General features: G+C 43.7%; 1 protein-coding gene across 1 annotated transcript in view; it reads left to right on the top strand.

The window, feature by feature from the left end:
* Positions 1-14,597, top strand: part of TLL2 (tolloid like 2) — a 134,660-nt gene that overhangs the window by 83,270 nt on the left and 36,793 nt on the right. Inside the window, exons 4-7 of the mRNA XM_036886469.2 lie at positions 2,441-2,590; positions 5,333-5,450; positions 7,853-8,031; positions 8,961-9,066. Of these exons, the coding sequence (XP_036742364.2) occupies positions 2,441-2,590; positions 5,333-5,450; positions 7,853-8,031; positions 8,961-9,066 (553 nt within the window). The remainder of the gene's footprint in view (positions 1-2,440; positions 2,591-5,332; positions 5,451-7,852; positions 8,032-8,960; positions 9,067-14,597) is intronic.

Genomic DNA, 14,597 nt, shown 5'->3' with positions numbered 1-14,597 from the left:
CACACACAGACAAATGTTTAGAAATTAAAAATCACACTTCTAAATAATTCAAGGAGCAAAGAAGAAAACCTAAATAAACTTAAAGAGTATATCAGTGTCTAACATTGAAATATAATGTCAAAGGATGGGATGCAGGTAAGAAGGGACTTAGAGAAATTTTAGCCTTAAAATGCTAATATTAGAAGAGTGAAAATTAATGCCAAACATTCAACTCAAGAAGCCAGAAAAAGATGGATGATTGATTTGTTACAAGAGTGCGAGGACAAGTCCACAGAGGGAAAACTAGTCTTTTCAACAAAAGTTGGTGCTAAAATAACTGGATATCCACATGTGAAAGAATGAAATTAGACCTCTGCCTCACACTAAACAAAAGTTAACTCAAAATGATTTAAGACCTAAATATAAGAACTGGAACTATAGAACTTTAGAAAAAAACATAGATATAAATCTATGTGATGTTGGGTTAGGCTATAATTTCTGAAATATGACACAAAAAGCACATGCAACATAGGAAAAAGTGGATAAATTGTACTTCATACAAATTAAAAACATTGGTGCTTCGAAGGACACTGTCATAAAAAAGAAAGACAACCTACAGAATAGGAGAAAATATTTGCAAGTCACATATCTGATAAGGGCCTGATCTCCAGAATATATAAAGAATAATTATAACACAACAATAAAAAGACTAGTAACCCAACCAAGAAATGCACAAAGTATTTGAATAGATATTTCTCCAAAGGAGATATACAAATTACTAATAAGCACATGAAGAGAAAGGTGTTCGGCATCATTAGTTATTAGGGAGATGCAAATCAAAAAACCACAGTGAGATGCCACTCATACCCATTAGGATGGCTATGATAAAAAAGGTTGACAATAATAAGTGTTAACAAGTATGTTGAGACATTGTAACCCTGATGCGTTGCTGGTGGGAATGTAAAATGGTGCAGCCGCTTTGGAAAACAGTCTCGTAGTTCTTCAAATGGTTAAGCAGAATTACTGTATGATCCAACAATTCCAGTCAAGAGAACTGAAAACAAGATATCTACACAAAAATGTGTCCATTAATGTTCATAACAGCATTATTCATGATGGCCAACAAGTGGAAACAACCCCACTGTCCATCAGCTGAGGAATGGATAAACAACAGGTAGCATATCCATACCGTGGAATATTATTCAGCCATAAAATGTAATGAAGTACGGATTAATGCCACAACATGAATGAACCTTGGAAACAAGCTAAGTGAAGGAAGCAAGACACAAAGGGCCACATCTTACATTATTCCACTCATATGAAATTCTAGAATAGGCAAATTCATAAAAGAAAATAGATTACTGGTCCCCAAGGACTTGTGGGGGAAGGACTAATGGGGAGTGACTGCTACCTGATACGAGGTTTCTTTTCAAGGTGATGAAAATTTTTGTGGGATTCTGATACTGGTGATGGTTGCACAGCTTTGTGAATGTACCAAAAATCACTAAATTGTACACCTTAAAGGTTGATTTTTAGAGTGTGTGAATTATATCTCAATTTTTTAAAAAAGAAGCTAGAAAGGAAATATCAGAATAAAATAAATGAAAAAGAAGGAAGTAGTACAATAAAATTGATGAAATCGGGACAATGAAAAGAATCAATAAAACCAAAAGCTGGTTTTTAGGGAAACCAGTATAAAAACAAAAGAGAAGGTAACCCAGGAGGGAATAATGAAGGATTCTAAGAAGATAGGCTGAAAACAAAACCTCAAATTGTCTGAATGATAAATAAAATGAAATGTGAATTCAATTAGTTGGTCACCACAGGTTTAAGAGACTGTAACCCATCTCTCTGTATGCTGTTTCCAAGGGCCACACCTCAGCCTCACAATCTTAAATACAACCTCCAGTTCTTTCCCTTGTTCCTCTTTCAAAGGTCCAGATGTACCCAGAGACTGGGAGGACCTGGGGGTTTATGAGGCTCTGCTTTTTCCAGGGGTTTATTTTACAAAGACTTTATTTTCCCAGCATTACTGATTTTTACTTTATTTGTCAGACTGGCCAAATTATTTTCAAAATTTGTAATACTGTCGGTGTTTGGTCAAGGCAGGGGATTGAGTCTGAGAAGAGAGCATACCCCTGACACATCCCGAAGGGCTGTGAGGTGTGTAGACCCACTTGACTTTGGCCCACAGGCTGCCCCTGAGCCCCAAAGGGCCTCGCTCCAGGCCTCCAGCAAGCCAGACCCACTGCCATCATAAGCCTGGTCCACATTCTATACTTACTCCTCCCCTGTGTGGACAACTACCACCCAGGGGCTCAAACCCTGAACAGATCAAATACCCCCTTTAGAGCACATGTCTTTAACACCCTCTTTCATGGACTCATGGATAAGATAATCATAACCATAATACACAGGAGGAATTAAAGGCAAAGTAAGTGACAGCATGACTCTCTTGCAGATGGTGAGAAGAATGCCATGCTTCCACAGAGCTCTGGGACCTCAAGTTCTGAGACCTTCTCTCCCCGGGTCCGAAGAGCCACCACCTCAAGGACAGAGAGGATATGGCCTGGAGGGGTCATCCCCTATGTCATTGGAGGGAACTTCACCGGTCAGTAGCCCTAGATGCGGCCTGCATTAGAGCTGTGTGCTTTGTCTCCCTCGGTTGAGAGATTCCTCCCTGGAAGGACTCAGATGGGATGGAGTGGACACCAGGGCCACAGCAGTCCCACTGGCTGCTAATGTTCCCTCATGCCTGCAGGACCTGGTGTGCTAGGCCTGGGGAAACTGCATTCTCTGCTGGGGCTGTGTCCCCACAGGAGGTCACTGTCCCTGGGGCTTCATGCAGAAGGTGACATCTGACCCTGCTCTTGAAGGGCAAACAGGGTGTACACGATGATATGTGAGCAAAGCCGTCCCAGCAAAAGGAAGAGTGTGGGCAGCATGGGTGGCTCACCTGTCTGCTGCCCAGATGTGCGCCCCGACCACCCGCACCCAGGGCACACACTGTGTGGTGACTGGAGTGGGCAGTAGGTGGCGTCGGACCACCTGGGCAGTCTTGGCCATAGCCCTTGGCAGCAGTAGGCCCTGTGCAAGTCACTTAGCCTCTCTGTGCCTCAGCTCCTTCTTGTTTAAGGGGGAATAAAATGTTCTACCCATAGGGTTGTTTTGAGACTATTGAGTTAATTTAGATGAAGCACTTAGAATAGTGCCTGACACGTGATCATTAGTAATGATTCGCTATTCGTATTACTATCTTTACAATATGAAGTCATCCAGCGGCTTCCCATTATCACAAATGAAACTCACACTTCTAACCACAGCCCTACAGCGCTCCTCCGGCCAGCCCTCGCTCCCCTCCCAGCTAGTCTTTTGCCCTTCTCCCCTCCACTCTTCCCCTCAGGCCCCGGGTGCCAGCCTCACCAGGCACCCTGCTTTTTTGGAACATGCCCACCTCATTGCCACCTTAGCACACTTGCACCTGCCCTTCCGTCTGCTTAGAATGTTCCTTCCCCAGATCTTCTCTTGGCTTGCTTCTGACCATTGGAGTCTCAGAGCAAATGACACATCCACAGAAAGGTGTTCTTTGACTCCCTGATACCCCACCTCCACAGCTCCTTGCTCTCCCATTACTCTGCTTCATAGTCTTTACAGAATTTTCCATTACTTGAAATTATTTTACTTGTATTTTTATTTTATTTTGTCTCTTCCCAAGCTCTGGGAGCAGGGAACTTTTGTCTGTCTTGTTTTCATTCCTAAATCTCCAACACCTGGAACAAGGCCTTGTAGAAGATGGTCAACAGTTATGCCTAGAGCAGGCCTGTGGCCAATGTCAGTTGAATGTCTGAGTGAAAAGCTACAATGGCTGTGTTTTCTGGGCTCTCAGTGCTGGCAGCATCTGTAAGTTCGTGTCCTCTCTGTGGTTCTATGACTTGACTAAGAGAGATAGTTGATGAAACAGTCCTCCTAAAGGCTGGTCAAAGTCACTGGAAACGGCTGATGAGTAAAGGCACTGTGACGACCTTGATAACAGCCCCTGGCAGAGCATAGAGAGGCTGGCATTCAGGCTTTAGCTCCCTTCCACTCCCACACCATTAACCCGTGGGGGATACTGAATTGGGCGCTGGTGATAAAAAAAAGATGAACACCCTGCGCTCAGGGCTCCCAGTCTGAATAGGAGAGAAAGATGTGTGCATAAGGAACTGAAGTGATAATCAGATCTGTAATCAGCTACTAACTTTTGTTCTTAACTGTGTTCTTTCAGATTTGATGTGCTTTTCTGACCAAAGACTTACATAACTTTTGTCAAAATGGACTAATTTTACATAAAGAACTTTCTTTACATAGAGATTTTTGTTTTTCTGTAATTAGTAAAGTTGCTTTTTTGGTTGAGTGAGCTATAAACAATTTGAACTAAAAGTGTCAAGATATATTTTTTAAAAAGAACAGCTAAGTTACTCTTTATTCTGTATGTATGTTTTGGTGATAACAACCACACGTCTTCTAGACTATGAGGGCAGTCTCCCCAGTAGTTTATTTGTTTGTTTTTTGCAACAAGGGCACACTAGAACTCAGACCCCACCTCCAACCATCCTTTATACTTCCCGAACAACTTATTTTCTAGATCCTTCTCATTGCTTCTAGCAAAATCAAGTCTTCTTTATCTCTGATAGATTTTGAAAACAACTCTTATTAATTGCACATAACTGTCAGTCTGGAGTGGATAACTATTTCGTTCTTATCTCAGACAATTTACTTACTATTTTTCAATACGTTTCTAATCAAGGAAATACGAAAACAAGTTCAGAGAAAGTATTAAATTCACCTGTTTTCAAAGGCCTTATAGAAAATTAGGCTCAAGGATCCCCCAGAAATCACTGACCTCTATGCAAAAGTAGCATGAATGTGTATGTAAACAGAACGCTCAGTGGCTGTGGGAATACTGTCCTATAGGTATAAAGTAAAATGAGGAAGTGGAATGCAGTACTGGTGAGCTACTTCAAAGGCCTAAAACTTGCAATAGAATAACCTGGGTAGGAGTTTTTTAAAGTTTAGGGAAGTATTTTCCATACAACTTGAAAGTTGGGAAGCCTGGGATATTTTGAAAATATGATTTACCCTTTCTTCCAATTCGCAAGCTCCTTCGCTCTTAAGTCTTGGTAATTTAAGAAAGTTATACTGTATTCTTAGCAAGGGAAATCCTTATTCCTAGTGCATTTCTATTCTGGTTCACCTGAACAAGCAACCTATTGATCATTGGAGCACGATGTGTTGTAAGCCAGCATGCCTTAGCGCGTCTAAGGAAGGCAGGCACCCAGGAGTAGGGTGATGAGCACTTACCCTGTCATTTCAGGAAGCCAGAGGGCCATTTTTAAGCAGGCCATGAGACACTGGGAGAAGCACACCTGTGTGACCTTCGTAGAGAGGACTGACGAAGAAAGCTTTATTGTGTTCAGTTACAGAACCTGTGGGTAAGTAAGTGAAAGGCCTCCTCAGAAGAATCAGAGCCAGACAAATCAGATGGCTCATGAGTCCTGAATTTCCTCTGCAAAACTAAATATTTCCAAAGAACTGTAACACATAGGAGCCCAGAGTTTGTCAGAAACTTCCCTTGCCCCTAATGAACTCGTAAGTCAGTGACAACGTAGGTGGGTCAGGAAGACTAGAAGACAAGGAGTCTGGATCTCCTATCATGGGAGCAATGGAGGGTATTGGGGCTGCTTCATATGGAGAGGAGGTTCCAAACTAATTTAGAGTTAGTGACCCTCCTGAGAATCTGATAAAGCTACAGGCTCCCTCATGATGAATGTACATACATACAAAATTCTGCATGTAATTTCATGGGCTCCACAGCTTACCGACTTCTTCCAGAAAACAGAATAAATAATAAGACGACTAGATTATGATTAAACTTATCTGTTATGCCAATAAATGTAAGTGTGATATATTCTCCTACTAAAAGAAAAAGGTTCCCATGTTGGTTCAGAAACTTAAACCCAACTACATGCTGTCTACATGAGATGACAACCAAAGAAAATGATCCAGAAAGATTTAAAAGTAAAAGGAAAGAATGCATACAGGCAAGTGTTAGCAAAAAGAAATCTAGAATCACAATCTTAGTTACAGACAAGGCCTTTTTTGTTAGGGTTTTTTTTTCTAAGTCATAAAGTATTTTTTAAAAAGTGAGGCTTATAATGAGAAAGGGAACAAGCTACAGTGAGAAAATAACTGTCATAAATCTTTATGCACCAAATAGCATAACATTAAGAGTCATAAAACAAGCCCCAGGGAATTTAAGGGGAAATTGACTGAAACCCCAGCAGCAGGAGACTTAATTTCATTTCCACTAACCCAAGTAGATAAATGTCAAGTTGACCAAAATATAAGTACAGTTTTGTAGAGGACTGGAAAAATACAATTGAGTTTACCCTATGGATCTATCAGATTCTATAAACAGATAACACATTTTTTAAAGTGTGTATTGAGCATTTATTGACACTGTCCATCTATCTGTTAGCCATTAAGAACACCTCAATGAGTTCTAAAAGACAGAAATAGTGTTAATATATTCTCTGACTGCAAAGCAATGAAACTGGACATAATAATATAATTACAAAAAAACAGAATAAATACCCCTGCATTACTTGGTAAGTTAAAAGCACCCTTTTATACAAATCTTAGGCCATAAGGGAATCAGGATTAAAATTACAAGATATTTGGACAATGAAAGCCCTCCATTTTAAAATTAAAGATATATGGCTAAGATATATATACACACATGCCATTTTTCACCTATCCAATTTGATAAAACCTCTTTTGACCAGGTTGTGGGGAAATAGGGCTTTTTAATACATTCTTAGTGGGCATATAAATAGATACAACATTTGAGGATTGCAATTTGATAGTATCTATCAAAATTTCAAATTCATATACCTTTCTGCCATTAATCCATTGCTAGGAATTCACCCTGCCACAGACAAGTAAGAGTCTGACCATTTATTTGTTTTGCTTGTTGTCATTTGTTGTCTCCCTCTTCCACGAGGTTTGTTTAAATAGCAAAAACCAGAGTCAGTCTAAATGTACATTAGTAGGAGACTGAGTAAATAACATTTAGTGCCATGTTGCTTAGAAAAGAATGGGAGAGGTCTATATGTGCTGTTAGAAAAAGATCTCTAAATTAAGGAAGAAAAAAGTAAGATGAAGGACAATGTATGTAGTGTATTTTAAAATTAAACTGTTAACAATGGTTATCTTTGGATAAAGAAATTGGAGATGAAGATGAGAGACTTAATACTTCAATCTTTTGTCATACAGGCATGTATATTTTAATTTGATAGTATCTATCAAAATTTCAAATTCATATACCTTTCTGCTATTAATCCATTGCTAGGATTATCTGGGTGATGGGATTATGGCCATTTTCATTTTTTTAATACCTTCTATGTTAGAAATAATGAACAAATATTATTTGAAAAACTAATTGTGTCCATCTCTATGGCTCCTCTCATGGCGGTGCCAAGGCCCATGGTTCACAGAGATGCAGGTGACTCCTTCCCTTGTCTCTCCTTGTCATCAGAGGTGGTCCAGCAGAGGCCTGGGGGTGGAGGGGTGGATAAAAGGATGTGCTTTATGCCGGTAAGTGAGGCCATATCTTTCTTTGGATTCTCAAGTAGATCTACAACCATGAAAAAAGGTCAAGAACCATTTTGGGAGGGAATTTCTGTATAAGGAGGAAAGCTGGCCAAAGAGAGGGCTTTCAGCTGTGAAATTTTGTCTTTCTCTTAGACACACACATGGACACATATTGGGGGAGGGGCATTAGGCTCTTGCTATTCCCTGACCTGCTGACCTGGTTATTTCTGCAATTGTCCAGCTGTTGTTCCTATGTCGGGCGCCGAGGAGGAGGTCCACAGGCCATATCCATTGGGAAAAACTGTGACAAGTTTGGCATTGTGGCCCATGAACTGGGCCATGTGGTTGGGTTCTGGCATGAACACACCCGGCCAGACAGAGACCAGCATGTCACTATCATCAGAGAAAACATCCAGCCAGGTAAGGAGCTAGTATGGAGTCTGGAAGCCACCAGCCCAGAAGGTGGCATCCACAGGGCCAGGTGGGAGTGAAAGAGAGGGGTTATGGGGGCTGACCGATGCTCATCTGTAAGTACAGAGGCAGCGACCCTGTTGTGCAGGTGTTTGTCAAAGCGCTGCCACTGTCCATCTGTGGCCCTTCCTGGGTCACAGCAGAAACAAAATGACTTGCCATGTTGTAAAGGACAATAAAATCCAACTCTATTTCCTAACAGGAATAGAATCTACCAGAACACTTTGTAGCATCAAAGCTGATAAGTCACACACAAAAAAGAGTTCTCCTGGTTGCTTTTTTAAGAGTCATCTTTTGCTGACTTAGGCAACACATCTTTTTGAAACTGAAATACAATTAGGACACAAGTACATGTAAAAACAATATATCTGCCTAGAAATGTTTTGCCCCAAGGCAGTGTCTAGATTTTTAAAAAGTACCTTCTCGTGTTAAATAATTTTATATAGTAGTTAATACTGAATTTCAAAATAGCTGGTTGAATAATATGGTTGCCTTAATATTCTTTTGAGGGTCTGAGTTGTGAACTATTTGGGATTCAGCTTAACTCTTTGATTTATTTTCTTTTGTTCCTTCAATAGTGAGAACTGAATTTTTGTTTTAATTTTGAGCAATCAGATCTATAACTAACCTGTTTACAAACTTAGTTTAAGAGTTTCAGGTGGCATTGGGGAGGGTGTTGGTGGTGGACTGGGAGAATATAGGGCTGTTCTGGATTTCCTGTCTGTTAGAAACAGCAAGAACCTCCACAGCCCTGTTGCGTGCCTGATGGGGCTAACAGAGCTCCCAGCAGTTGCTATGGGCCCTCCTTCTCCCTCCTCTGCCTCCTTTCAGGTGCCTGCCTTGGTTTTCAAAGGCCTTAACAGAGTGTTGTGTCACAGGTCAGGAGTATAATTTCTTAAAAATGGAAGCTGGGGAAGTGAGCTCTCTGGGAGAGACGTACGACTTTGACAGCATCATGCACTACGCCCGGAACACCTTCTCAAGGTCGGAATCTATTGTTATGCTTCATCTGTGTTTTACTGTGCCTGCTGCAGGCTTGGGGCAGATTCCTGGACGTCTGAGGACAGTGGGTCTCTGCATGCTCCTAGCACAGTTGGCATGTCTGTCCTTGAAATACAGTGGCCTCTGGGCTGCAGTGAAATATAATCTAATCAGGTTCCCACTAATAAGATTGAATCCCATGGTGAAGCTGGTGTTCCATCATGCCCTAGCGTCACAAGCAGCAAACTGGAAAAGGGAAATTATCAAGAGGTTGGCTGGGGTAATAACTTAAAGGCTCTGTGTAAAATTTCCAGTGGGCGGGGGAATCTTCTAAAGCCCGTCCTTGATGTAAGCATGGTGGCGCTTACCACTTCTCACACAAGAGGTGTGGTTTATGGGAAACTAGACCTTATCAGAGGTGGGAGAGTTGTAAATCATGGATTCATCTTAGAGATGAGGGTACTGAGGCTCCAGCTAGCTCAAGGACATGCAGGTAGCTGCTGCTGGAGTGAGAACAAAAATCCAGGTCTCCTGCCTGCTGGTCACACATGATGGTAGCTGTTATACCCCCAAGTATGGCCAGACTAGTTATTTATGGCCAATATCGTCAGGATCTGTTTCGATTTCAATCAGTTGGTGCTGAGCCGGATCGGGTGTCAAGTATTTCCAACACAGCCCTTGCTTCTAGACCGTATAAGGGTTTTGTATATATACATTTTCCCTTGCTCCTCTCAGTTTCATAGGTCTTTCCACCCTTGAGTTAAAGGAGACACGGCAAATATTTTCTCTCTCGGCACTTTTTACTCAGTCTCCTTCTTTTCTAGCCTCTCCTAAAACCAGCTTGTTTGCTTTGCTTTTTACTTATTAATCATTCAAAAAGGAAAGATTTGAGATGATTCCCAATGCATCAGGACAACAAGAAAAAAAAACAGATGCAGACACTTGGGGACAGAAGCGGGGAAAAATAAGGGCAGATAGCTAAGTTGAAGCTTGGATTCAATTTAGTGTAGAGATACATGCCATAAAGTCCTGTATACTTTATTGGGGTTGGCAGCAAATCCTGCCTGTGCTTCTTAGCAGTCACAGCAAAGAGAGAAACAATCCATTTCATGAGTTGCCATGCCCATAAAGATCAAAGGAAGCCATTCTTTTAGAGACACACAGCTCTTGGGAATGGGAGAGAGCCTATTTACCCAGGGCTCTGGCTCTTGGGTACAGCTGCTGACAGCACCCTGTTGGTGAGGTCACGAAGCAGTGGGAGAGGTCCTCTAAACCTCGGCATGCCATGCTCTGGGGGCAGGGGCGGGGGCGGGGGTGGGGTGGAGCACTGCTCCTCCGGCTACCCAGCTGATTTAGTGTGATGTCCAATCTTGCTCCAGGTAGGATGTCTCCAGGGCTCTAATGGGTGGAGTCACAGGTTCTAGCTCTGGTTCTCCAGGCACCTGGCTATTGAGGGAGATGTTGATGGTAATTAGGGGCAGCTGTGTGCTGGGTCAAATCTCTACCTCTTGAGGCTTCAGTTTCCTGGAGAGGGTTAGGCTAAATGTTCTCTGTGCCCCTTCCAGATCAAACATTTCATGTTGTAGTTTCTTGATCTGGTGCAGGTGGGTGAGGGATTGACTGATATGATTGCAGACATTGCCATATGGAACTCAGGCTTCCTCTTCCATGTTGGGAAATTGAGACTTTGAGGGACCTGCTCTGGAGGTGTGTGAGGGGTGAGTCTCAAGAAGTCGGTGGAGTGGGCAGGATCATAGCGCCCACCCGGAAGAGGTCAGAGGCAGGAAGCTTGGGTGCTGGGGCTGGGCCAACTCGCAGGTTTGGGAAGTGGTAGAGGAGTAGCTGGGTCGCACCACCATAGCCCCAGGGGTTGCAGGCTGCCAAGCAGAAACCAAATGTTGATTTCTGTCAAGGAACTAAAGTCCAGTTGGCCCAAGTGGGAAGTTTATACCTTGGGTCTTATTTCTATGGCTGTCATAACTCTTCACATTACTTTATAATTTGTCTATTCATTATTGTGATATATTTGCCTATTAATATTTATCTGTTGTGTTCCCCTCTCCCTTGCTAGACTGAGATCTTCGAGGGCATTGTCTTTTAGTCTCCAGCACTCAACACAGTGCGTGGCACAGAGGAGGTGTTCAATAAATATTTCTTAAATGAAAAAAATTCATGAATGAGTCAAAAAGAAAGATCTGCAATGGTGGGAACTAGGTGAGGGAAGAAATTTCCATTATCCTCATTGCAGTTCTTTCCACATGCTCACAAATACTTGGTCACTTCCTTAGGGAGACTCTGCAAGTGTCAGCTAGGTGGGGAATTGTGGATAAATGACTACTGGTGGGGCGTAGGCACTGCACTGCCTCTCAGCCTCTGCCATGAGCCAGTTACTAGGACAAACTCTGAAGCCAGGGGCCAAGGCAAGAGTATAGACAGGGATTGAACAGCACCAGCGAGTAACTAGGTCTTTCTTTCAAGAAAAAATACATCTCTGTGTTATGTCCTGTGATCCCTAGTGCATAATGCTGTCCTTTTACCTCTCAGGAGATAAATATTGTTAACACAGTGTGATTAATTTTATCAGCATAATTGTCAGTGTGAGCATTTTATCAGCATAGATCAGTGGAAGCCCACGGACCAAACCCATGAAATAATAATTGCTCATCAAAAGTACTCAGAACTCCTCAGAGGGAGATTGGCAAGGGAACGGTGCATGGGAGTGACAGGCGGCTGCAGAGGAGCAGAGGAGTATGCCCGAGGGCAGCGGAGGGAGGCGGACTCCCTCTCCTGTGGCCGTGGTGAGAGCTATTGCTGCAAAACCATCTGCCTCCCAGCTTAGTGGCTTCCAACAGCTAATTTTTTATGTTTGTGGGTCCTTCAGGCTCATTCTTCTCTGGTACTGCCTGCGCTAACTTCTGCAACAATAGTCATTTGACAGCACGTTTGGGCTGGGGAGTCCAAGAGGGCCAGTACCACGCCTGGCCTTGTGCTGCCCATCCACTGCAACCCCTTGGTCCTCCTCCATGTGGCCTCCCATCCTCCACGGGGCCAGCCTGGGTTTTTCACGGCACAGAAACTCAGAGTTCCTAAAGGCCAAGCGGGGAAGCTGCAGGACCTTCAAACCCAGGCTCTGGAACTCGCATGACATACTCTGTCACATTCCATTAACCAGAGCGAGGCACAAGGCCAGCGGTATGGACAGTAGGAGGCGCGATTTATTTTTTTAACAATCCACCATAGCTACCTTCTCACCCCTGCCCCAGAGCTCAGAATGGTTTCGTCAGGTCCGTCTCACAGCAGGTTGGATGCTTTGTCCTTTCGGCCAATTTTCTGCATGGGTTTTCATAAAACTGCTTTGTTCAGTAAGGTTTTTAGCAATGTGTCCGTACTGGTGGTCTTCCCTAGCCCACTTTTTGTCAAAAGTTTTCCCCTCCCTAACACCTGTCATGATTCCCAGTCACACACACCCTGGAGCTGGCCTGCCCATTGTCTTTGAGTCTGTAAAAGAGCAGAAAACAGCCTATAGACCATTTGCTCATCTGGGGGGCAAATGCTGTTCCTGCTGATGGAAAACCCAACCTTCATGTGTCTTTATGATTGAGCCGTCTCCTCCTAACTTTACTCACATTAGTTTATTGCAGTCCCTCCCTCCTCCCCTTGCTTGGCCGGGGGCTGAGAGGAGTGGTGTGGTGGTGGTTTTGCTGGGGAGGCATCCCAGAGATGAGAAGATGGGTCTCTGGTACAGGGGCGCCTTTGTTTGGGCAACTCAGTGCTGACAGGTTTATTCCCTAAGGCATCTGCCAAACCCTTTCTTCATTTAGCAGAATGTCAACGCTAAGAGCTGTCCTACATAAAAGAGGGGAGTTCTCTTGCAGTAAACTGCCCAGAGCCCAGGCAGCTCAGGGACACGAAGGGGAGGGGTCCCAGCCCCACAAAGCTGCCTGAGTGTGAGCTGATGTTGCTCCTGCTCATTTGGCTTTTGAAGTCTCCAGTGCTCCTAACTCTATCTTTTATCTACATACACGAAGGCCTACTATTCCTTGAGCAGGGGAAAACACTGGCTGGAAGGAGGAAGAGGCCAGGAGACAAGGTATAGAGTCTAGACAGGGATATAGCCAGGCTTGCCTGGCTCTCCATTACTACCTAGTTCTACGCTCTGAAGCTCTGTAGGTTTGGTGATCTCACCTGCAGAGAGGGAGCCCCCCTCAGAATGGTGCCTGCCTCCTAGGATGTTACAAGGATTAAATGAAATGGTGCCTGGAAAGGGCCCAGCCCAGAGCTTGGCACACAGGAAGGTCGTGTTTGCGCTCAGTGACCGGGAGAACATGCTCTCCACACTGCAGGCTGCTGGCAGAGTCACCTATATGGTGGGCCACTGGCAGGGTCAGGTAGCCTAGGCTCCTAAGAGAGTGTGGTGAGCCTTACATTTTGTGCAGCAAAATTTCTTTCTTTGGGGGAATCAAGAAAATAATTACAAACAGACACATTTTACACTAAGGCAGAGTGCCCATTTTTAGATTAGTAGGTGATTGATTTTAGAATTTTATGTAGAGTCATCACTTGTGGTTTAAAACTTGGTGAAGTCCGTGAGGGAGACCAAGGATTCCAGTAAAGTTTCTCTGGGGGATTCTGGGTCTGGAGGTGAGGTAGTAGAGCTAGGGGAAGACAGGCCAGGTAGTAAAGTGTTGGGGTACAGATGCTTAAAAGGAAATCATCAGACAATCTAGGCTCCTTCCTGCATGTTTAATTGGAAAGTAGGTGAGCTTGATGTCTGACTTACAGAAAAGTACATTCAAAAAGAAAAAAAGAGAGATAATAAAACATGTAACCAGGAAGAAACAGGGATAATACGTGTTTTCTAAGGCAGTGCAGAACGTAGGGAAAGAGAAATGTTTAAAAGAGAGAGAGAGAGAGAGAAGAGAGGAAATTGCAGCAAGTAACTAGGTATTGTGCATTTTTGCATTTCCTTTTGGGGTGTAAATAACAATTTTGCAAAGTGTTTTGAGGACGGTGCCCTATCTTGGCTATGTACTTCAATTTAAGAAACATTTCTTGAGGCCTGCTGTGCTCTAATCCTTGAGGACATAGAGGTGAAGGACGCAGTCTCTCTGCTCGAGGAACTTACTGTTTAGCAGAGAAGACAAATGCCATCGCTCTTCAAAGAAGACCACAGAGCAAGCTGAGAGATGGGAGAGATGGGCTCGGAGGTCGACAGGAGGAGGGGGTGATAAGGTCAGGGCGGGAGGGCTGGAGAGGGTTCAGGAGGACTTTTAAGAGGGAAAGCCACCTGCTGGGGTCCTGGAGAATGAGCCGGAGATCGCCGGTAGGCATGAAGTGAGGGGTGGGCAGCCTTGGCCGAGGACAGCATGGCCGAGGGCGTGTTTGGGGGCTAGGGAGGAGCTCAGCGGCTGGAGACGAAGGCAGGAGCTGGTGAGCCAGGTGGTGATCTGGAGCTGGTGAAGGCTTCTAAGCAGAGGGCACAGGTCTGCCCTTGCATTTCAGGGCAATCACATTGCAGCACTTGGGGAGGAGGT

The sequence above is a fragment of the Manis pentadactyla genome, chromosome 8 (genome assembly GCF_030020395.1).
Source record: "Manis pentadactyla isolate mManPen7 chromosome 8, mManPen7.hap1, whole genome shotgun sequence".
In the NCBI taxonomy this organism is placed as follows: Eukaryota; Metazoa; Chordata; class Mammalia; order Pholidota; family Manidae; genus Manis; species Manis pentadactyla.
This window is presented reverse-complemented; position numbering and strand designations above follow the sequence as displayed.